General features: G+C 39.2%; 1 protein-coding gene across 5 annotated transcripts in view; it reads right to left on the bottom strand.

Annotated features, from left to right (window-relative positions):
- LOC136441853 (nuclear receptor subfamily 6 group A member 1-like) overlaps nt 1-24,120 on the bottom strand; it is a 106,459-nt gene that overhangs the window by 44,684 nt on the left and 37,655 nt on the right. The window contains exons 2-3 of one of the 5 annotated variants that reach the window (XM_066438382.1): nt 21,764-22,003; nt 10,075-10,137 (exon numbers count right to left, since the gene is read on the bottom strand). The exons of 1 other annotated variant lie outside the window; for it this stretch is intronic. In XM_066438382.1, the coding sequence (XP_066294479.1) occupies nt 10,075-10,137; nt 21,764-22,003 (303 nt within the window). Of the gene's footprint in view, nt 1-2,974; nt 3,179-5,047; nt 5,151-10,074; nt 10,138-21,763; nt 22,004-24,120 lie in introns of those variants that run through there. 3 more of the 5 variants (XM_066438383.1, XM_066438386.1, XM_066438387.1) reach the window with 3 other exon arrangements.

Genomic DNA, 24,120 nt, shown 5'->3' with positions numbered 1-24,120 from the left:
GACATTACAACCAGTGAATGGATACAAAAATGCAGCATATTACATATAGCTGTACTTTTTACTAACAACTGCACTGAGAAAGTGTGAAGAATAAATACAATGTTTTGTAATCTGAATTTGCTTCAAAAATTACAGGTTAGCAAAAAAATGTCATTAAAGGAGAGGACAACACAATAACACAAGGATACAGGAACACTACCTGTCTCAGACTGTGAAAATGTGAAGAATAAATACATTGTTTTCTAATCTGAATTTGCTTCACAAATCACAGGTTAGCAAAAAAATGTCATTAAAAGAAAAGAACACAATAACACAAGGATACAGGAACACTACCTGTCTCAGACAGGAAACCGGCACAGGTCTTAAAATCAGCACACGCATAACATTGACCTTGCGCATGACGTTAACCTAAATTCCTGAAATGCGCTGGGCTCACGTACTGAGGCTGACGTTGAGCATGGCCGTTACCCCAGATTTTTGGATCATGAATCATTCGTCACAAGACCTTACTAGTACGTTGGGATGTTGACTGTGTGACTGAACTGCCCTTGAGTTTTTTCCCAGAGAAAATCCCTAATCTAACATGTTTACAATCAGATACTTGGCAGCATATTTAATTTCTATTTAAAGTTACTGTACAAGATTTTAAAAATCACACCAGAATTTTGAAAATCAATTTCCAGCATACAAAAGATGGCAAATAAAAAATCACAGCATGTTTCCATAATCCAGCATTCAAATAATTGCAGATATTAAACCAGCACATTTTTTCAGTAGTAACACTATATAACCTAAATACATTTGATTGTAGAATCAAGTCATTTATTTCACATATAACACAAACTGGAGAACTGTTTTTTTCAAGTGCCTTTCTAAATGCATTATCTTTAGTACTGTATGGTATCATCTTTTTCTTGAAACACGACTAGCGAGATTTTAAATATTCCATGTCTCTATCTTTCATGTACTATTTTCCTACGATGGATATATTTAGTTGCTGAAGAAGAGTTTTAAGAAAATAAATATTTGATTCCTCCTGATCAGTGGCACAGATATGTCTCATTGTTTGCCAAAGCATCAGTATGCTGTTTATGATAAAGGTGATGTGATAAAAAATCTTCTGCTACTATTTTCAGGGACAACATTAAGTCACTGAATAACCCATTGTCAAACATTTCTCCACTAGTCAAAACTAATCTCTAGAACACTTTTCGACTGTTTGTGATATAAGTGATGTGATAAGGGTTTCTTTGCCACTATTTTCGGGGACAACATTAAGTCACTAAATAACCCATAGTCAAACATTTCCTCACAAGTCAAAACTGATCTCCAGAACAATTTTTTCCCCCAATGTGTCAACAAGCCAAAGGTTCATCTTATGTAAACCCTGCAATGATTTTGTCCTTTAAATGTCTTGCTTCTGCATCTAACTTCCGCCCAAGTACAAGGCCCTTCTGTCCAGATGGACCTACTTTATGCGCGGCTGTATAAAGTAATCCGAAACCCAACCCGATAGAGCAAGCAATTCAACTCTGCAGCCCCAAAGGTTGTTGTTACAGCTTGCCATGTGAACCTGCGTCATTGGGCTTGCAAATCTAGGCCAAATTTTGCATACCTAATGAGCAAGTTCAGCAGGTGTGTATGTAGGCCGTGAACAAGGTTGTGGACAAATTATACATCAGACCGCCACTAGACCGGAGAGAACTGGTTGTTTTAAATGTCTACACAAATGGGTTAGCATCAAAGTCTACATCATCAGATGCCATGCCGTTCACCAACTATAGGTTACTCTTCTTCCGGGTGTGGAAGAACTTTATTTTGCCGCATTGCAACTCGTTTTCAAGTGGTAAAAAGAGACAAATCACTTTTCAGTAACATAAAAATGTATGGTGTGCATGGTTACTTTGACAAACTCAACTACCCATCATAAAAAAAGGTGAATTTCTACATGCCTTGTTGACACTTCCATGACATTCCTCAAATCAGGTCACCTCTTTTAATTGAAACCACCAAAGGGTGAATAACACATAGAAAAGGACCAACATTCTTGGAAAAATGCAGTCAGAAATTCACTAAAAGTAGGTTAGAGGTTTTGCATAGCTAAGCGTCTATTAGTAAGTACAGTAATATGTATCATGCATACATCTCTATGGGAACAATATGTCTTACTCAGGGTAGATAACTTTACCCGCCCCTTTTTCTTTCTACACATCATGGGAATCTAGGTCGAGTTCCGCATACTTAATGAGCAAGTTCACCTTGTGAAAAGGTGTTTGCCAAAGGTAGACAATGTAACACAACCAAAACGCAGCAACCAGAAAACAGGTGGTTCTGTGAAACACTTGATGGTAAGACCGAATACCTTCAGAAGAAGAAAAAGGACACAGAAAAACCCAAGTATTGTCAAAGGCAGGTATTTGTAGCAAATAAATTAACATTAGCTCTGAACGTCATTGTAAAAGATGACGGAAGGCTGGCATTTGACTTAGATAAGACCGCTTCAATCAAAACCTCTTCAGAAATTAACACTACAGAGGAGAAGGACATTTAGGAAGCATTCTCTATCTCTGGGCTCAAGCTGACGGTTGTCAAGTAACCATGATCGTGTTGCAGAAAAACAACAGAGGCCAACAAAAGAAGCAGAGCATGTCAACACCACACCCCTGCGTACTTCGACCTGGCCAGTAGACAGGCACAGCCAAACACTTCAATGAACCTGCCCGCCCAACAATCTCACACACATTCTCAAGTTTTCCACCTGCTTCAATGGAAAATCTTCCCACAAAACCATGAGTCATGACTTTACCACAACTATAAAATTTGCAACAGACAAAAACATTGAGATTCGGTAGAAAACAGAATATAACCATACATCTACTGTTTCAAAGCTATCTACTTACAGGTTGCCGCTGTTAGACAACAAGCAACAATCAGGTTGGTGGATGACCTAGTAGTATTTGAAAGGTGGTTTTACCTTGGCGGAGCTGTGACGGCTGGAAAAATGAGGGTGGCATCATTTCACCCAACATCATGGCTGTAGTCTTACCAAAAGGACACAGTACAGAGGTGAAGACAAGGACTGTGCCTGCTAGAGCTGGCGGTGGCTGAGTCGTCTCTAGTGCTAGCTACAAGTGCGAAGTGCACATGCTCACAGCAGCGCGTGTATGGCAGTGAGGTCACACGGCCTCCACCAATCACACACCTGACGTACCTGTTGGACCTGTGTGCCCACAGGTGGAAACTAGGTCACGGGAAGTGAATCATACACCTGAGGCGGGCGGGGGAGTGGACAACAGCCAACAACGGGGGCTCGCCTGCACCGTGTCGGTGGTGACATTCTTTACTCTTTGATCATCGCAAAGTGCAGAATTAAATTTTCATGTCACAAACATAACTAGCGAATGATTCAGGTTCTGGGGTGACTCAGAACGTGTTCCTGCAGACAATATTGCCGACAACAATGACCTGGCCCAATGACAAAGTCAACACCTCTTCTGCCATTATGCAAGTCTCCTCAACAAACAGTTTGCATTTCTTTACCTTTATCTCTGGGCAGGAGGGTAGTAGAGCTAATCAAAATGTTATCCGGCTTATTTTCCAGGTGAGTATTTGGTTCTCTTCAAGCGCAAAGACCAACGGTTTGGGCAGAGTCAAATTCCTTACTTTGATATGGCACTTGGGCGAGAATGAAGACAACTGACCTTACTTTCAACTAATTGTCTTCCCCTTCCACATCAATTTTCTAATCCTCAAGACTAAGAAAAGATCATGAAAAGGAAAGGCCTTTGTTATTAGTTCTATTGTTTTGTGAAACTCCTGAATTCAGGCTTATGAAAAATTCAACACTGCATATACTTTGACTGGTAAGTTACATGCATAGATTTTTAAATGAAGACTACACTGCACCAAAACATGGTTCTTGGTTGAAACTATAATTATAGACAGTGACTTCCTTTTGGGTATCCCTAACACTAAGTTGTAAATCAACAACAAAATTTACATGTACATGTATCTACAACTGAACAATCAAAACATCATAAACTAGATAGTTGAAATGAAAAATATCAATCCACTTGGCAAGACAAGTCACTGATATACAACAACGTTTAGTAAAATTTGAGTATAGTTCAACATGTAAACAGCTGTTGGGACGATTTTGACTTCCTGTATTTGTCATGTTCTGCACAAATAAGGAAAACAAATACTTAATTGTGTATAGAGCCTTCTTGATGAGAGACACAGGTCCAGCAAGGGAATTAAAAAATTAATTATACCTTAACATGAGGTGGCATTTTACATTAGACAACAATTATACACTAATTGTCTGCCCATACAGCTTCATTACACCCTCTTTCCATAAGACACTGCGAGTGCTGAGCTACTGCCAAGCGACCAAAAAATTGACACTTCACTCAAGGCATTTCATAGATCACATCTTTTTACGTTTTGTATGTTTTGTTGTCTTTCAAATCATACTTTTACATTGTGCATCACATTCCAATTGCAAAATTAGGGGTCACACAAATCTGATTTTGGTCGTTAAATTGTCGCTCATCTATTGCCATCGAAAGGGGGCCTAACAAAAGCCATTAAACACATTCAATTGATGTTGACTAATTTTGAAGACAACATAAGGTGCTCACACCTTGAGATAGAAATTCAAATTAAATCTTCCAATCGGGAATAGACTAAAACTGGAACCTAGGACCAAACCAGATTGGAAAGGTGCGTGTGCGCACACTAGAGTTACCTGTCCCCCATTCCAGCTGTGTCAACAAAATGGCAAGCTAAGCAGCAGAACTATCGCTTTACACAAAATACCTGGGAATGGTCTGATGGAGACATAAGGAGCTGACAAGGAAAGCCATGCAGGGCTCCTCAAGCAATGTAGTGCCTTTAGAGATAACCTGATGGGGAGCGATTACTACTGAAGATAGAGGCAAGCATCAACAGAGCCAGTAACCATTTTAACAGTTGACCGTCACACATGTCTCATTGACTAATAGGATAACACACAAGGAAATTACAAATGAAGACGGTCAGAAACCTTTCTCATGTTCCAGGGGCGGGGTGTCCGGCGTCCCGTAACCAAGGTTACTGCTGTAGGTTGACCTCATCATCACCACAGCCTTCATCTCTGGCCCCCACCAGGTAGATACGTGGTGTGCTTCGCCGATGAAAACGCACACCAAGCTAGCCGATCTACAGATGCCTGCCGCTTATAAAGACAAGGATGTACTGGCGCTGATCTTGCCTTCGTAGCCCCCACACACGCATACAATTGAGTTAACCTAGATGCATTAATGAGCGGCTAAATCCGGCATGGCCCACAGGGATTTGCCAGATCAACTTGAGTGATGTGTAGCAAAGTCATATCTTTCCACTAACCCCAATTACAGCAAGTCCCAGTTTCAAGAACCCCAACAAGAATGAAGCCGACTTTCTGTGAAGCTAAGCAATACAATCAATTACCTCCTTGAAAAAGATCCTTATAAGTCAACTGTATGACTGTTCATCAATGTTTGAAGTAAAGGCTTATAGAAAAATGCATTCTTCCCGATTCCCACACAAAGTGGGATGGGCATAAATGAGGACAGGGAAAAACACTTTAAAAACAAATCATCTACACCAGTATGGACACAGCCCAGTTCACATGTCCTAGAACAACAAGAGACGAGAATGTGTGCACCATGTTCTAAAAAACGTCAAAGCCTACAACAAAGAGATGACATCCAACAGCTATCCAATAAGATATATAAAAGATCTATCTTTATTTGGCATGTCTGAAAAAAGATACACAATCACCAGGTAAACAGCCACCATAGCTACATGTCAAGGACACAGATATTAAAGTAGACATGTTTTTACTATGCTTCACCACCAACATTCAAGTACATTTCATACTCAATTGTTGATCATAAAACACTGGCCAAAACAAGTACAGAAAGATATCTACAAAAAGTAAGTAAGGATATTCATAGGACAACATGTAGAAAATTGATTGTTGGAAAATTTTCATACGTTTTGAAGCTTTACTTCATGAGAAAAAGTAGTGTTGTTTTTCCCCAAACCACTTGCGCAAACTTTGAAAAACTGGAACGAGCAACTTTGGTGTGTCGTCCCATTTCCTGAAGAGCTTTCAAAAAGCCATTATCCTATATTCCTGGTGTGGCATGTCTGAATGAATACCTCACTGCCTTTCGAGTATACTTGAACTCCTCTGGATACATATCTCTGCAGCATGTGACATGGGCAATCAATCCTCTTTGGGACTGATCCATTTTCAGTGACAGTCGACCTAGTTTCCACCCTGGCAATGTAGGCCACAGGGAGGCACCATTTCGGGGAACCCACAAAGTCAACGTCATTTTAACATGCAGCAGAATATTTTACCCCTTTGTAACTATGAAAAAAGACCTGTTTGTCATATCTATGAAGGAATCAATCCAAACTTGTGTCAATGAGAGTAAGGACCGAAATTTGGCCGTTTTATACAACATAACACAGGTGTATCATTGTATGTTGTGTTCCACAACAACGTCAAGGTCTTAGCAGCAATCGAGCCAACGCAAGGATTTTAAGGGCAAATGTTTCAGGACGTCATCAGCTTGTATCTATACATAACATTGCAGAACAACACTGAAAGTTGCCTCCGTCACGTGTACTTTGTCTTTGAAATCTAAAGAGGTATGCCATTTTGAACCTAGATCTTTGGACCATGAAGGGGCACCAACGGGGTAAAACACAACGTCAACGTCACCTTGAGGAGCAGTAAAACAAATCACCGTTTTACCTTAGCTGCATACTAAAACCACCCAGAACTGCTACATGTGTGTAAAGGCACAAGTTAGAAAGTCCAGTTTCACTCCAACATACTGTATTCTGCAAAAATATGCATGTATTTATGTATGTATTGCCTCATATATAATGTAGTAGCACATGGGGACTCAGCAATGAAGTCTCCTTCTTACTTCAAAGACTAAGTGAATGTCACTTTTTTCACCTATGAAGCACCATTCCATGGCATTGAGTGAAAAGTTTTTCATAAAAAACAGGAAGAAGAAAGGTTGCCTAGAAATCTCCTGGATCAAGGGAATCTGGGACAGCCATTAACAAATCTTTCTACTAGTAGCTGGTCAATGCCATATCCATTACTTCACAACACCAGGCCATGTAAACACATGCGTTCACAACTGCCTCCAAAATCCTGCTCTCATCCCTCAGCTCAAACAAAAAGGCAAAAATGACGCAAATGGTACGTGTGGCCGGTAATTTATTGTTTCAGTGGCAAACTGAGAGAGATTCTCCCATCCTTTACCTGCTAGCCACTCTATCACTGACATCGACAATATCCTGTCCTCTGGGGCTAAGTCAGCAGCTTAACTGGCTATCTCTTCTCACCAGCAGCTCTCCCCGGGCGCTTCCCAATTGTTCTCAATATCTCATCATTGACCTTTGGATGATGTATTAGCCCTAGTTTGCTTTTATGTTACCTGTGGTTTGGGGCAAGACTTGAGCTGACCTATACATCACTCCACAACCTGCCAGCAAACAAAAGAGCTGACCGGGGGATTCTCGGAATCGCTGTTCCAATCCAAGGACGCAACAACACACTCCCTACAAGTACATGTAACGCACACTCCTGAACAAAAGTACACTCCAAATGCCCTTTTTCCTGGGTACAGAAAAGAACATTGAAATGTCACCAAGCACCTTTTACTGGATCTGGAAAGTGGTATGGATTGAAAGCACAAATGCCTCGGATCGTTAGGTCAAAGCCCTCGGTTTCACCAGTACAATCAGTGCTCCGCTGCAATCTCCCACTACATGTAGATTGTGCCATTAGCTTTGGGAGAAATGTTTATAATCAAGCTCTGCAAATTGATTCTTCCTTGTTCTCAAGATGCATACGTGATAGATGAAGTGTGGAAATGATGCTGTTTAATCCAATGTGAATCTTAACGACCCTTGGCGACGCCTTCACATCAGAGACGTTCTGCAAGCACATCTAACTTTTGAGATAAAACTTTGCTTTCCCTTGCCCTACATTTCATGCTTCCAACATCGTTTGGTATTTCCTCTGTTCTAGAAACATTCTCTAGCTGATGATTCACACTTCGTGATTAAGGACCATAACCTTTTCAAAATGCCACATCCGCTAAAAGAAGAAGGGTTTGAAACAGCATGAGACCTCAACCTTTAAGGTTATCAAAAGGCACATTTTGTGCTGTTTGCAGTCAACACAATACATTTAAATTGCTTGATTTCTAGAGACAAGTTACGTGAGATACTGATGTCCTTTAATCAGGATGTTAGAAATTGTTTGGAAGTCTGCTTATTGGATATGTAAATTTATCATAATTGTGCATAAAGAATTAAATTGAAACCTGTGAATATGCAAACCTCACTCATTCACTCACTGTGAATATGCAAACCTATGTAAACTTTTGTGTCAAAGTCTTATTTTTGTGGTTATGACCAACTTGAATTCACTATTTTCCATTCCTATTTGTGCTTATGCAGGATACCTGTGACTGATTTGAATGTCATAACTTATGCAAATTACCGGTATTACATAATGCGATATTTGGTGACAGCTAAGACAGAAAAAGGAACTCGAAAAACAAAAGTATGTCTTACGACACAGAGCCACCCTATAGCCTGAAAACATGAAGGAAGTGCATTGAATGAGCAATCAAGGAAGGACAACACTTCAAGATGACCTAAAAGATTTTCAACACCAATACATGGACGGTAAGGTGTGAATGGCAGATATATCTAAATTACAATCTTCCTCTCAAGTTTTCTTCTAGAAACTGGCGTACAGAGGTGTTCATTGCTGGGACGTAAAGTTTAAATTCTTCGACTCAAAGCGTTATCTGGCTTTCTCCACCTGACTTAGAGGGAGATAAAGCTCGCCGACACATTTCAGGTGCTCGTGGTAGTCTCAAATCAACCATCAATCGAAGGAAACCCCGCTCTATTCATTCATCATTGCTGACAAGCCAAATCAGTTCCATCACACCCTCCCCTCTATCGCTCCTTACCATTGGACAAATGGTGGTGATGAACTGGAAGAGCAGCATGCCTGGTATCAATCTTTTTGTCAGAGACTTACTTGTACTTGGCTCTCATAAGAAACAAAGGTACATTTACACTCCAAGGTACATGTATGATGGACAATCTTGAACAAAAGATCCCATAGGTGTGGAAGCTTTGAAAGTAAGTTACAACAGAACAAGTGTTAGGATTTTATGATGCAAAAACTGCTCTGGTAGTCAATCGGACTGTGCATGCACCAACTCCCACTAGTGTAGTACATAATGGTTGACCATTCTTTTAGAGCTAGTATACCGTGTAGTAGTAACTTGATTTAGTGTCTGTCATCAGTACTAGTGTTAGGAGTATAATTTCTTGCATAGTCATAGTTAAAGTACGCAAAGTGCTTCATTTGGAAATTTCATTTCTGATTCCGATTATGCCTTATTGATACGCCAAAAACAATTGCTCAAGCAACTGGATAAGATTTTGAAACTAACTTCAAAATCTTATCCAGTTGCTTGAGCAATTATTTTTGGCGCATCTTATCACCTGGATGTCTAATCTTTATCCACGTATGCCTTATTGAGTTTTCATATTTTACAATAACTGCTCTCATTATCAATCAGATTTAGATTACTGGGGTAAGATATTCTTGTCATAATGGTTGATAGTTCTTTTATGATCTAGTAATAGTACAGTATTAACTTCATCTTGTGATGATCATAGTGCTTGGAATCACTGTTAATCATGTAGATTTTTCACAACATAACCATAGACTAACCAACTTCATTTGGAACCGGATCACTTCTATTTCTGCCTTTTTCTGATTCTGCTTGTTTGAGTTTGCACGTTTTACCATAAGATATTTTCATTACCTTAATAGTCTGTAACAAAAATGAAATTTGTTTCTATGAAAATGATACCAAAACCATTATGCATGTATCAAACAGGTGTTAACAAAACAGGTGATATTTTCACTCAAACAACACAAAAAATTTATGAACAGAACACAAAATAAACGTAAGTAAATACCTGTTGGAATGAGTTTTCCCAAGTTGCAGATTTGCCCTCCAACCTCCAATTGCAGTGGATTCGCTTAAAGTATAAAATGATCTTGTATAAGTCACAAGATACACTGTCTTCATGATACCCATAATTTGCTTGATCAAGATGTATTTGAATATATCTAAGTTATATCTCCATTGTTTCCAGTATACAGATCCAGGTATTCCTTCACTTGATTTTATGACGATAGCCAGATTTTGTTTGCACCACATTATTTGGTTTGTGAAAATTTGTGGAATCATATCTTTACTACAGTACAGACATTATTCAGGCTCACATTGATTAGAAAATATCGTTCAAGGCTCAAAATACTTTTTCTGTTTCATGCAATATTGCAAGTTGTCAGAAATTTTACCTCCAATTTGAACAAAAAAAGTTTCTCTAAGTTATAGTTCCTGCCTAACTACAATGTCAGCCTGATAGGGCTTACATGTATATCATCATCATCAAACAAAGATTTTCTACTCTTCATGATGTCCTTTACAGCATGTGAATCAAAGTCTATGGTCTTCAACTAGAACTGTGCACTGTAATTCTTTGCAACATACTAGCAATTTAGGCTTTTGTATGCTACTACCTGGCTAACTGTGACTCATGATAATTTTTTTGTAGCCTGTAAATTTGCAAGTTGCCATATTTTGACCTGCAATCCTTGATTTTTTTTCCTCAAATTGCAGACAGCAGGTGGGTATTTTGAGCCCTGTATTTTTTTGTGACCAACCACAAACGCACGATAGTACAAAAATTCACTGCAAACACAAGAGAATTCCTTTCATACCAAATAAACAATAGAAGAAGACTCAATTTCAGGTGCAGTTGAACAGTTGCAGAATTGCAGAAAGAGAAATAACAAAAGCACTTGGAGCAAGCAAAGCTTTTACATAACAGAAGAACCAGACTTAGTTGTGCAGAACTCAGTTTTGTGGTAAAAACACATGGATAGTTCCATACAACCATAACCTACATATACACTACTATTTTTATCTGAGAAGGTCAAAAAATCCATCCATAATGACTTTATGACACTGAGGTGATTAAAACTGGGTCCACACTAGTCGTAGCTGTCGTTCAAAGGACCTATTTCTGTCATTCAAGAGACCTCAACTCTTCAATTGTGAAGGTTACAGTTATCCACATGTGTCCAACTGTTAAACCATTACATGTTCCCAATTTTCCTCCACTCAGCCAATTTGCAGCTTTGACAACAGAGAAGCAAAAACGCATTAGATACCCTCCACTTCAGCTTCACATTCAATGAACAATCAAAGGCAGACTTATGTAATTGGGGATTGACATAAAAACTTACCAGCAAAATAGAAGGTCAGGTCAGTGTAATATTTGACAGGTCAATGTATGAAAAATTACGAAAAAGCAACCTGCTAATCCCTCGGGCACTCCTTTCTTTAACCTTCAGCCATCTTGTGCAATGACCTGATTTTTTTCTGCACAAATTTGATAGATTTGTCTCTAATCAAGTTACAAATATAGAGTTCTCATAGGATGTTGATAAATGACCGGAAAAAGGGTGGCAGAACTTCAGTGCGGAGCCTTACATCCGATTAGTGTCTGCGGACCACAGGAACCACATTGCAAAAATCCTTTTTCTTTTCATTACAAATCCTAACACAGAAACAAAAGCTGCACGATAACATGCTATAGACTCAATAGAGGATGTGAAATAGAAAATGAAACCTTGCTTTGTCTACTACATGTATATTTATTTCACTTCTTCTTTTTCTCTGCAACCTACCATAGATTCTTTATCAATAACGCTCAAACCATTACATGTCAGACATTGCACAAGACCAGTAGTAATAAAATGTGTTTTATAATTTTTTTCATGTATCACAATATAGCATTTGGTAAGTTCTGTATGAAGAACATTTTGATGTAGCAAAATAATACATAACAAAGAAGTTATCAAGTTTTGAATTCAGAAAGCAAAAAAAAAATCCAAAAGACCATGATGACTTCAATCTTAACTATTGATTGAATATGACCTTGTGAATTTCAAAACTTCTTAGCAATATAAATTTTATATACAAGTTCAATTATGAATACTTTTGTCATGAATACTGTAAGTGTGACCCTATATCGACCTGTTTACCTAGTCAAAGGGTGGACAGTGTTCCAGCAATATATTTTGCTTACTCGCTGAGAAATAATTTGTCTTCCCAAGGGGACAGGTAATACTTCTACCTGTCCAATCCAGTCAATTTCCCATACTCCTCATTTCCAAAGCAATTTCTGTAATTATCTGTGGAAACATCACTCAAAATTACTGCTGGCATTCCCTGACCTCGGGTAAGGTATGAAAAAAGGACAAAAATAATAGCACTACAGTATGTAGCTTCCAAATAAGGTAAAAAGATGAATCCAACTTAATGTATACACATTATACTGTCACAGTGGTATAATTATTTCACTGTGTGGTGCTGATATTAGAAGGGATCATACATTGAATGTATCAATCCAAGATGAAATATTAGTAGTGAATTATTTCTCCATAATCTGCAGGGGCCCCTAAAGCACGGTAATGAATCTAGATTCAAATTCTCATTAAACCTCTCATCTATTCGTCATTTACCACTTAAAGGTAACCGTTCCGAAATCCAGGGAATCACCAGGACTGATGGTCGAGCCACGCCCCACACGATCCTTTCTTTCCTTAAAAGGAAGGTCGAAGCCCCAGCAATGCATCATTATTTCCCCCTTGTAATGACATTTGTAGGAGACAATGTAAAATCAACAGTGGTCTTCCTCTTCCCAATCTGTCTTCATTAACCTAAATATAACCTTACAACTTCTTTAAAATTTTCTTAAATGTGAAAGACAGCACATAATGCTGTCAATCTTTGTACATTTTGCTGACTGACAGCTAAAAAGTGAAGTTCCTTTTCATACACAATTGCTGATCCACTGGGATCTGATTATTTTTATGAAATGATATGCCAACTGGCAAGAACAAAATCTCAGCATAGTCAGGTAATATACATCAAACAGTTCCAAACCTTCTCATCTTAAGTTGTAGTCATGGTCAAAACATCAATTTGCAAGTTGTGGTGACATGCAAGAAACACTCCCCCAAGCTTGTTTTTAGCTTTGTCGTTATGAGTCAGTGAAAGAACTTTGGATATTACAATGAAAGTCTTGGCACTTGTTTTCTCCTTCTTCACTACAAGTACAAAGTAAAAACAGTCCCCATTGACGAACTGCAGGCTGTTTGTTAAAGATTAACTGTTTCCATCAATAACAGGTCAGTGACCTTGCCACAACTAGACAATAACTTGTAACTTCAGAAAGAGATCTAACACTATATCTCAAAGGAACAATTTTATGTCCTCAAGAGAAATTAAAAGACAGTGAGGATTCTCCATTATGTCATCATAAAGAGACACACTCCACAGCTACTTTCATCCCACTAAGAAAAATCAAATTTTGGTGAAAAGATAAGATTTTGTAAATAGATTTTTTTTCTGCATAGATTGCCATTGGCCCTATAACAATGGACCATTTTCTACGATTTCTTCTACATTAATAATACACACCATGAAATTGATTCAGTAAATCCTGATCTTCTTATTGTTATAACATTAGCATAGCTCTGTCATGGCCATAAAAACTACATTAATTGCTTCTTAACAATCGCATCTGACGAATGAACGTGATAGTCCATGCCAACCATGTCGTAAACATATTGATTTTATTCCATTATCCCATTTTCTCTTCTGTATTTTCTTAAGAACTTATAAAAGACAAATGTCATCCATGGACATATACACCTCAGGGGAGCAATTTCAAAGTGTCTTTCTGTGATCATTCTTACTTACAACAAAGATGTCAAGTCTTAGTCACATATCCCACCCCTAGGCGATGCACCTTCTTTAATCCATAGAGGTGGTTTGAGATTGTTTGATTCGTCTTTGCCGAAGGTTAATGAATGGCCTTCTCCTGATAGCGGAGGTCAATGCACCCATTGAACTACAAACATCGCTTTCAGCCGCGACATTTTTACGCCCGCAGAGAAACACCTCGGCAAAGTTACGGCCATGTAAAACCAGCAAACAGCTTTGTCAAGCCTTAACGACTTTACTCCAGTCCAGAGGACCAGGGAGCATCCATCAACCTTACCACACTTAACACGGGATCAATTTCTTTGGGTCAATATTTTGCAACACTCCCCGGAATAGATCATAAATTCAAAGATACCTTTGAGGCAGAGCGAATCATTAAAGACAATAAAACTGACAAGGTTGGGACTTCAGAAACAGAGGTCTGATTAAAGTGTACTCATTTCTCAGTATGCAAAAAAAGTGTTGCAAACTTAAATGCCTGGCTCTTTTTGAACAAAATAAAAAGTACTGTATACAAGATGAACAGTAAAAGAGGAATAAAATTGAATCTTTACTACTTGATGAATACATTTGTAAATGTATTTATCCAGTGGTAAAGATTCAATTTCATTCCTCATTTCCTGACCTGGATGTCTAATATTCATACACGTAAGATATACAGTAGATTGTATCTTGAATAAAACTTCTCAACTTCTACAAACTTCTTGGATCATTTGTAACTGGCAAATGCTCAATCAGGAGGCTCAAGTGGTCCGTAGACCTTTGAGGGACTGTTTTCCTCGGAGTCATTACAGAGCAACCTGAACAAATCACCACGCTTGGTGGTTGAAGTCTACAGGGTACGGCAAAGCTCATTCTATATTGAGAACCCATCTCTACATTGGCATAACGCAATAACCACAGATCACTTCATTTAAATAGGCCAAGTCCTCTTCAAAGGCCTGTCTTGAAGTAGCTTCTTGACGTTTTAAGGTTCCTCAGCATATGATGGATGAGCTTAGCACCTTGTAACTGGGTACTCCTGATCTAAGACAATCAAGCAGCGAAGATGCCACACACCTCAATAACTGCTGCTTCATTCAATTTTCTGCCATTCTTTGCCATAAACAGCCGTAATGATTTTGGAAAATCATTACGGGATTTTCTGGAACTATTAGGTTTTACTGCAATTTTCAGACCCGCAGTAATTGCTGGATAAGTAACTGTCAATATGCCTTCCACCCACTTGGGAAAGACAAGGTTAAACATCTAAGTGCCTCACAAAGCAGTCAATGACCACCACAGTCCATTTTCCTCTCATCCTGACAACTATAATCCTTGGTAATAACTTTAGCCTCTGGCCATTTATACAATGAGGTCAATTTCTCCCCTACGGATCAATTTCAGCCCCTTCTTTTTGAGCAGGTAGGGGCCCTCGAGGACTGGTACTGGTCCCGGCACTGACCTGGGGGGCTTTCAAAATCCGCATTTCTTCGCTTTTAAAAGAAAGTGTGGACACGTGTAAGGAGCCTTAATTCCACTGCTTACTTGTACAAATCCATGTGCTTTTAGGGAGTAGAGGTCCAAAGACAAAATGGTGCCATGCTGGTGACACTTCTTCTACTGCTACCCTTGAAAGCCCATCTACAGTACAAGGATCAAGATAGCTTTAGAATTGCAGAAACATTTTAGACTTACAGAAACAAGGAAATGTTGTCATGCTGCTCTTTTGGCATAGACGTTTTTTGTCCACGGTATCTAAAAGTTTTGATGACATTTTGCAGATTCCTAAATCTCTTTTTTAACAAAACGAATACTTAGATCGCAACATCTGTAAACTCAGTGCAAGCAGTTTACAGTTATCTACTCCTGTATTGATGAACCCCCTTTTCTTAAACCAAGCTGAAGAACTTTAGAGCTTCTCTTCTAACTTTTCATCAAAAAAACATTCCATCGGATGAACCTGATGTATAGCCTATATTTGATCATTTTCCCAGTAGACTGGCCTTAAAGAGTGAGTCTGAGACAGCCACAAATCCAGCCACACTCTACAGAGACAGCAGTGGGCTTTAGCAGCGCTTGATGATACCAAATAGGGATTGCTGTGGATAACCTGCAGGCCTTTGGAGCGACCATTTTCGGGCAATTGACCCAATTCAACTTGACATCGGCACCTGCTGTCTTGCTCATTGGCCACATCTGTAAGACCTCAAAACCCTGGAGTGTGGTTCTCATCTCTGCTCAATCAAAGGTTCAGAACACATACTCTTCAAAGGCCTTGCTTTCACTCATGTCCGGTACTTTTCAAAATTGTAGTTTTAACCTTTGATAGAGAAGTTTCTTGGAGGATGACATTGCTTTCAAAATCTTTACACTGATTCGCTTTCGATGCCCGAAAAAATAGAAGAAGCACAGTATTTTGGAATGTCAGAAATCTGTAACTGAATGTGATTTTTGCAAACTGGGCTTCTTGTAGCATTTATGTACTCCAGGCCTCCTTATTTTGGTAACTTTTCTTTAATGTACAAATGTATATGATTGGTTATCGCTATCATAACTTAAGTCTTTTTTTTCTGAGTCAAAATTCATATTACGTAACAGAACAGCATTCTCTAACCAAGGAGAAAGTATATGTTTCAAGATATCCATTTTATCTATTGTCAAGACCTACAGTACATGGGCTACATTGTAGATGAATAGTAAAATCACTAGAGGTAGAAATATCTTATTACATCATTTCTCAGATATGACCTAAATGCCAAGCTTGTGGGTAAAAGGATCCTTGTAATTCCTTACGTTTGTGTTTTTTTTTTGTTCCGCACAACTCTCAAACCGCCTTTGGATGCAACACACCAGTTTTGTACAATACCGTAGGTACAAACTGGATAAGACCAGACACTCACACCGGAATGGATCCCTACTCTTTTCGATAAGTGTGGTGGGTTCTTTGTCGTGCTCCAGTTTGGCTCTCCTCAAACACAGTACCTCCGTCTTTACGTTCCATCGAGGAGGATGTCCCTAACCAAAGCTAGGTACTTATTTTTATGTACGTACTAATTTTTACCTGAGTAGAATGAGGAAATAGGTGCAAAGTGTTAAGGGCATAGCTCGGGATTTGAACGCAAAACCTTTAGATTCTAAATCAACAACCCTAATGACAAGACCACCTTTCCATAAAACTGAATGGCATCACTAGACAAGAGGAACATTCACAAAGCCAGTAGAATTAGAATCAATCTTTTTTTTAAAGTCCGATAGAGATCAGAGACAGGATTCTTCTGTCTAGAAGCCGCATGCCCTACTTTCTGACAATATATGGACGGATTCTAATGGCAAGCCACGTCTGGTTTTGACACTAGGAAATGACCAATTAAAGATGAATCATTCCGTACTTTCAACTTAAGCATGGATGGAGAATTCATCCCACTCCCCGAGAGGACACCTGACTCTGCATTCGTTATAATGCACGTTTTCTCTGTGTACACGTCTTAGTCATGATTAGGCTCATGTCCAACAGATACCCACAAAACAGTGACACTTCCCAAATTGGTATTCGACTCAGAAGTCTTTGTGAACAAAAGTTCAAAGTTTTGCAGGTTTTTTACATAAAGAAGGACATAATTTGTGATGGATTATCAATAATTACTAGAAATATCATGTTTCTGTGTCTGATGTAGTGATGTAACTGTAGCTCAACTGGCAGCAGCCTCACATTTGAGATTCTGCTCCCAATGTGTTGGTAACTGGCAGACCCCTGTTCAATCCTGGGTTGAGAGGGAGAGATACAGAGAGAGAGAGAAATAAAAAAGAGCACATAGATTGTTTTAAACCCTGCTTCTGTCCAAAGAATTTTCCCTGTTCCCATTAACAACTGAGTTGGCAATAGTTCTATCTTTCAACACCATCTTTGCTGTCTTTTCTTTTCTTCTTTGTCACTGCTTTTGAACTTTAAGCGTGCAAGGTGTACTCAGACTTCAAAGAAAGGTATGCATAACAGGTAGGTTCAGGGTCACCTTACACATTGTTGTCATCTTCATTTGTTGTCTGACAGTTTATAGTCAAACCTGTAGAAGTCACCACCTCTACATAAGGACCATCTGTCCCATGTGACCACTTTTTGGTAGACCCTTAGATAATTTTTGCCATTGACACAAGCATCTATAGTGACCACCTGTCCACATAGACCAGATTTAATTGGTCCCCTGAGTAGTCTTCTTGGACTGAGTTTTGACTGTAGTTTGCATCAGGTTACCTTACATACAAGACTCACAGTTCAAGATCTAACTCTTGCATTCATGTTTACAGACAATACCTCCTGGACGAAAGAGTCTTTCCATACCTTTCAACTCACACAGGAAACCCACGGTCTGGGTCTTACTTTCCAGACACACAAAAATCTGCCAAACAGGAAATCTCATCTGCGACAACAAGCATAGCCTAACCAGGAGTGCTACTATGCTGTTCCACATCCTAAAATATGACCTAGATATTTCTTACATACAAAAAACAATATTACAGAAAGAGGAATGTTCTAAAACTGCCTTCCCAACTCCAACAGAATCAATCACTGGGGAATTTTCATTACTGAATGAGTCTGAAATTAGCCCTTTTTCATAACATAGGTGTCATAAGCAAGATAAAATATTGTTAAGTAGGAAGATAATCTGGAGATTAAGGAGGCTTATTTCTTAATGCCAGACTGATCTATTCTTAAGGTTCATGGAGGTTGGGGCTGTAGGCAACAAGGAAGGACGTGCTTACATGGGCAAGCAGTCTGATGACTAATGTCATACAGCTCTGCTGTATTGTTATAGCCAAAAGGTTTGAACTTAAGTCAGCTTCCCGTTGCTATAGTTGAAAATCCTCTGTTTTCTTCAGATCTGGAAAATTGGAGGCTAAAATTACTGTAAAGATTCATAATGGGGTGTAGGGTCTTAAGTTCTTTAAAAAGAGTCTTTCTTATAAGGATAGGCCATTACCCTCTGCAAAACTTTTTTTAACTATATCACCAAACTTACATGTACACCCCTGTTTTTCCTTCTCACTAATACTATAGTCACATACTTGTTGGCATGGACCAGAAGATGTTACATATCAGTTCCCTGGAAGGTTCGTAAGCATTCAGCAATGAAAAACATTTCCCCTTCCAGATTACGACCCAATCAAAATCACTGAATAATTGATGTTTAGGTTACCTGCAATGTTCGGCTACAGTAAGGAGAAATCAGAAAGTGTACTTTGAAGTCAAGATGAATATTTCATTGTTGGCCCAAATTAGACTTTGTTGGAAACCACAAGGGGCAACATAGGCAGTAAGATCAGATGCAGGTGTCAAGATACTGCTAATGGACTTACTGCATCTCAAACTACAATTTAGAAACCTTCGTACTTGGCCCCACGGATGATTTTGTTTCTTTAAGTCTTTTTATTTCACCACAGCTTTCGAGGGCCGAGTCAGCTACTTTCTTAGTTTCTTTCTTTCTTTCTTAGTCGTTGACAAAATATCACAAACCTTTGTGATTCACTGAAGTGAGCTTGTGTGGTTTACTGGCATCTTAGTGACAAAAATCAAGCTTAACTTTTGTGATTCACCTAAAGTGAGCATCGTTGCTTTACTGGAATTCTCATGACAAAAATGAAGCCTTTACTTTTGTGATTCACCTGTAGTGAGCACATTGGTTTACTGGAATCTTCTTGACAAAAATGAAGCAGAACTTTTGTGATTCACCTGAAGAGAGTATCGATGGCTTCGTGACAGAAATCAAGCCGGGAGTAATTTGTAACAGCAATAAAGTCAGCTCCTCTGAGGAGCCCACTCCTGGATACCTTCATCAGCGTTCGGCTACCTCAATTAACTTTGATCCTTACATGTCCCTCTTCGTTAATGGACCCTCCAGCGTGGGTAATTGTGTTTAGACTGATGAGAAAAGAAGAAGGTCAGAAAGATCGATGTGGACGTAAGGACAACAAGTCAATGCCTGGCCCGACAGCGACCATTTACACATCTCAAACAAAATCTATGCTGACACGAATTGGTACGATGAAAGTCCTAAATGGCTCGGGGATATAGCTGGAAATTGGATGGCCGGAATCGCAACATTAGGGACAGAATGGAAGATATTTGGGAGGAAGTTTCCTTTCAACTTCAGAGATCAAAATGTCACCTCCATAGCAGGACTGCCGTGGTGGGGGAGGTGGTCCTCTGATGTAGCCCAATGACAAATTCACCGGTCTCAGCAAATGGAAGACATGGCCTCTTTACATAAATGTTCAACCAGTTCAGCAGCTAAAGCCTGACCTACAAAACCGTGCCCACGTCCATCCATACAAATTGACCCTGAATGAAAACCTAGCCTAGGATTATCTCCTGCTATCTTGAAATTAGTTTGTGTCTTATGAGCTGAAAATCCTGCAAATTCGTCTGTATTACCGACAAACACTGTGTATATGCTCTGACAGCCGAGAATGCACTTAACGGTTTGTTGCTAATAAACAGGTAGCTCGCCAAATGTGTACACTACTGGTAACACTAATATTGCACTCTCTATAGGAAGAGCAGTTCAAAAACGTTTCAAAACAACACTACAGCAAAACATCCTTTTCCTGCTATGAATTGCGATAAACAGATTGAAGAATAGAATATCAAATCTATATCAAATAGAACCATGTTGATGGTTTCAGTCATCTTTGGTTGTTTTTGGACACCTGTTCTTTAAATCCATTTTGTTCTTTATATTCGTTGGCTATTTATCATTCATAATTTCCAAGTAAAACCCATTTAAATGAGGTTCTCTTAAGACATGTCTTTTGCAACTTATGAACTTCATCAAAGCTTAATGAATAGACCATAGTCCAGGCAGACTTGGGCCACTTAAATTCTGCTTTCAGGGAAATAACAATTATCCAAATTCTCGGAAAGCCTATTTCATGTCCAAGCAAGAGCATTACAGAAAATGAACATATAAAAGAAAGGGTGCTTGTAATGCAAGTGTGCTGTGTGGCAGTAAATCAACAGGAAAGATGGGAAGCCAACATGCTTTACAGCAGCATGTGGATGAACCTTTGAGAGAAACAAGCAACTTCAGATCCGAAACACAGCAGACCAGGAGCCGAAACCCCATACAGTGGAACAGGGGGAAGCAAGTGAAAGACACGGCACAGGATGAAAAGCACCTGGGGAAAGAAGACTGAAAAAAGAGGAGGCTGAACAAGTATAACATTGACATCAATTGCTCATTCACTTACCTTGCAGGTTATTCAAATTTTGTTGGCATGGATGTTTAATTATACATTTATATTCCTCAAATACATGTAACAATTCAAACTTTTGCAGCACAGCAAAAAGTGCTGAATATGTTGGCTGCAAAACCAGCCAGAAGACAGCTGGGCAGTTTTTAAAATTTTGAACAGATTTGAGAAACAAAAACTTCAAACTCTTAAATGCAATTAATATTCTCTTCACTGCAGTATTTTTCCTTTTTTTTCATTTCAAGTACATTTGTACAAAATCACACAACAGACATTATTCCCAAAATAGTCACATTTATCTCAAGCTGACAGCAAGTAAAAGAACAGCCAATCATATTTCATATTTCAGAGCTATTTCAGAAATATTTTTTTTCAACCAACGGTTGCCTGTGAGGCTGTTGCTTGTTTTCTGTAAATATTGAATAATAAACCATTCATTACTAAAAATAACTATACCAGTTGTATTTTCTAGAAGAGTTCTATGGTTCTTGAACTGAAAGAGTTCTATGGTTTTTAAGCTGTTCTTCTACTTCTCTGCCTAAAGCTCATTCCTTCCATCCATCCATCCATCCTACCTTGGCTGTACATGCTGAAGGCATTACTGGCGGACAAGGGCGTCCCTGAGAGGTCAAAGGTACTGTTAGAGGAGTGCGGGGTGAGGGGAAGGCCGGCCAGGCTGTCCCGCAGGCTCAGGCTGTTCCTGCTGTCGTGTTTGGAGCCGAAGCTGTCCATGGCAGAGCGGGGCGTCGACGAGATGAGGTGGTCTCTTCCTGCCATGCTGATTCTTCCCTCATTCTTCAAATCTCTGTAGCCATCTGTAAACATGGCAAGAGGGAAGCAAGTTAATCAACAGTCTTCTTTAAAAGTTGTCAACTATCTCTCAACAGCATCAGAATGATGCACGCCTGAAATAAAAGAAAACCAGAAATAAGTAAGCAGTTGCTAGCAAATACAGGTTTGCGTTTCGATGTAGGGGAGAAGTTTTAAGTAGGGAACATAATTTGTAGGAGTGAACATATGGTGTTATTTCAGAAAGTTATGTTTTTATTGGAATTCTGCAACTGAATGTACTGATTAGAAGCACCTATTAATGTGAACAAGTGTATAACAAGTTTCACCAATACAGTAATAGCAAACCTGTAAAAAGTTGTGCAGCCTTGACAAAAGTCTAAGTTCCCTCACATCTATCACCTCAAGTACAGTCAAACCTGCCTAGGCGACCACCTTTTCAACGCGACCACCTGGCCATGGCGACCGCTTTTTCTCGGTCCCGAAAATTTTCCCCATAGGCACAAGCATTAAGCTGCCTGCCCAAGGCGACCACCTGTCCAACGCGACCGCGACCGCCACGAATTGGGACCGCACAGAGCACAATGCCTGTCCATGGCGGTCGCCTAATTTTCAAGCGTGTGGTGACATCGGATCCTTTTGCTGTCGGATTTCAAGGAAATGTTTTCAAGACTTTTAGGACAAAAACAAGGACAAAAATAGATGTAATAGCAATGTTATAGCATCGATTCCTCCATGAAGTGTTTTAATAAAACGTTCCCCCTATAAACATTGTAAAGACAAATGTTTGTAATGTTGTTGTGCCTATCGTAATCTTATAGTTTACCGCAAACTCAGTTCGGTTTAAACTCAATTTTCAAAACAAATACGTAGTGCATGGCGTCAAAAAGTCAGATTTCACGGAAATTACTATCTATTTCTTGTATTTTCAACAAAAATGTGTCTGTGTCTTACTAAATTCCACCGAAAAATGACTTCGCGGCGGGCAAAACATTGGGTGAGAAAAATTATGTTGCTCTTTGGTCCCGACGCCATCTTGGATTTGGCACGGCCCGGGGATTTGGCGTACCGCTGACCTTTCTAAAACACGATGCTTTTGTGTATGAACATTTACGAATACTCTAGTTATTGATGAAAATTAATATTCTTATTTTCTTTTTATTTCCATGAATCTCACAAACCTTTATTGGACGCTGTGCGTTCTGCTGCGCTGACTTATAATTACCTTTCGATGCGGTCGTACAGAGCTTGGCGGCGCGGCGCGACGAAATCACCGTTCCGTTTCATCTTTAGTTGTCAGATCGAAAACTTTTTGACCCTTTTCTCCAGAGGTCGGCGCCCAAAAAAAGGCTGGGGTCAGCAGGTGTTTTCTAGGGATTTGTCTTAGGCCTTAAAACTTCGATGATGTGCGTGTGTGTGTGTACTATTATGTATAACGTGTGAATGCGGGAGGGCGCTGCGAGATCATCGTTTTGTAGTCAAAATTATGACGAAAATTTGTACACGATGTAGCGGTATACAATTATTACAACGATAACGGAAAATGTAATTTTTGTAGGATCAATAAGAATTGAACCTGGTGGGGGACATGCTGTCTAAATTCACATAATTTTCCATCCATTTACGTACTGTATTTGAAAACCTCGACCTGGAAACATGCGAGTGGAATCCTCTTCATGGCGACCACCTGTCCATCGCGACCGTTTTTGCTCGGTCCGCCGGGTGGTCGCCTTGGGCAGGTTTGACTGTATTGACATTTAAGTTGACCATCACCAAGGTACAGTAACTACCTTTGCCAAGATTTAAGGTTATGTTTCTGGAACTTGTTGGTACCTTTGTTAACATCTTGTAAGAAATATACAGCAACAGGGCTTTGCTGATATCTAGTTCCTTATTTCATTGAAAAAGGCTATTGAAATGCAAGTCGCCCTATGCTTTTCAGACAGAATGGTTTAACTTTAAGCATGATTTGCTTGAAAAGAATGTTTAAAAATAACCTGTGATAAATTTTAAGTGAGACCACTGCCTAGGGCATAATTCTCTATTACAATTAATTCTGCTAGACTAACCTCCATTAACATTAATCTGCAGGGTTACATAAATTTGCCACTTTAAAAAACTGTGTGTTTGAGAGATCTTTAGT

Source organism: Branchiostoma lanceolatum, chromosome 9 (assembly GCF_035083965.1).
Source record: "Branchiostoma lanceolatum isolate klBraLanc5 chromosome 9, klBraLanc5.hap2, whole genome shotgun sequence".
Lineage (NCBI taxonomy): Eukaryota > Metazoa > Chordata > Leptocardii > Amphioxiformes > Branchiostomatidae > Branchiostoma > Branchiostoma lanceolatum.
Note: the sequence above shows the minus strand (reverse complement) of the source record. Positions and strands in the feature narration are given on the sequence as shown.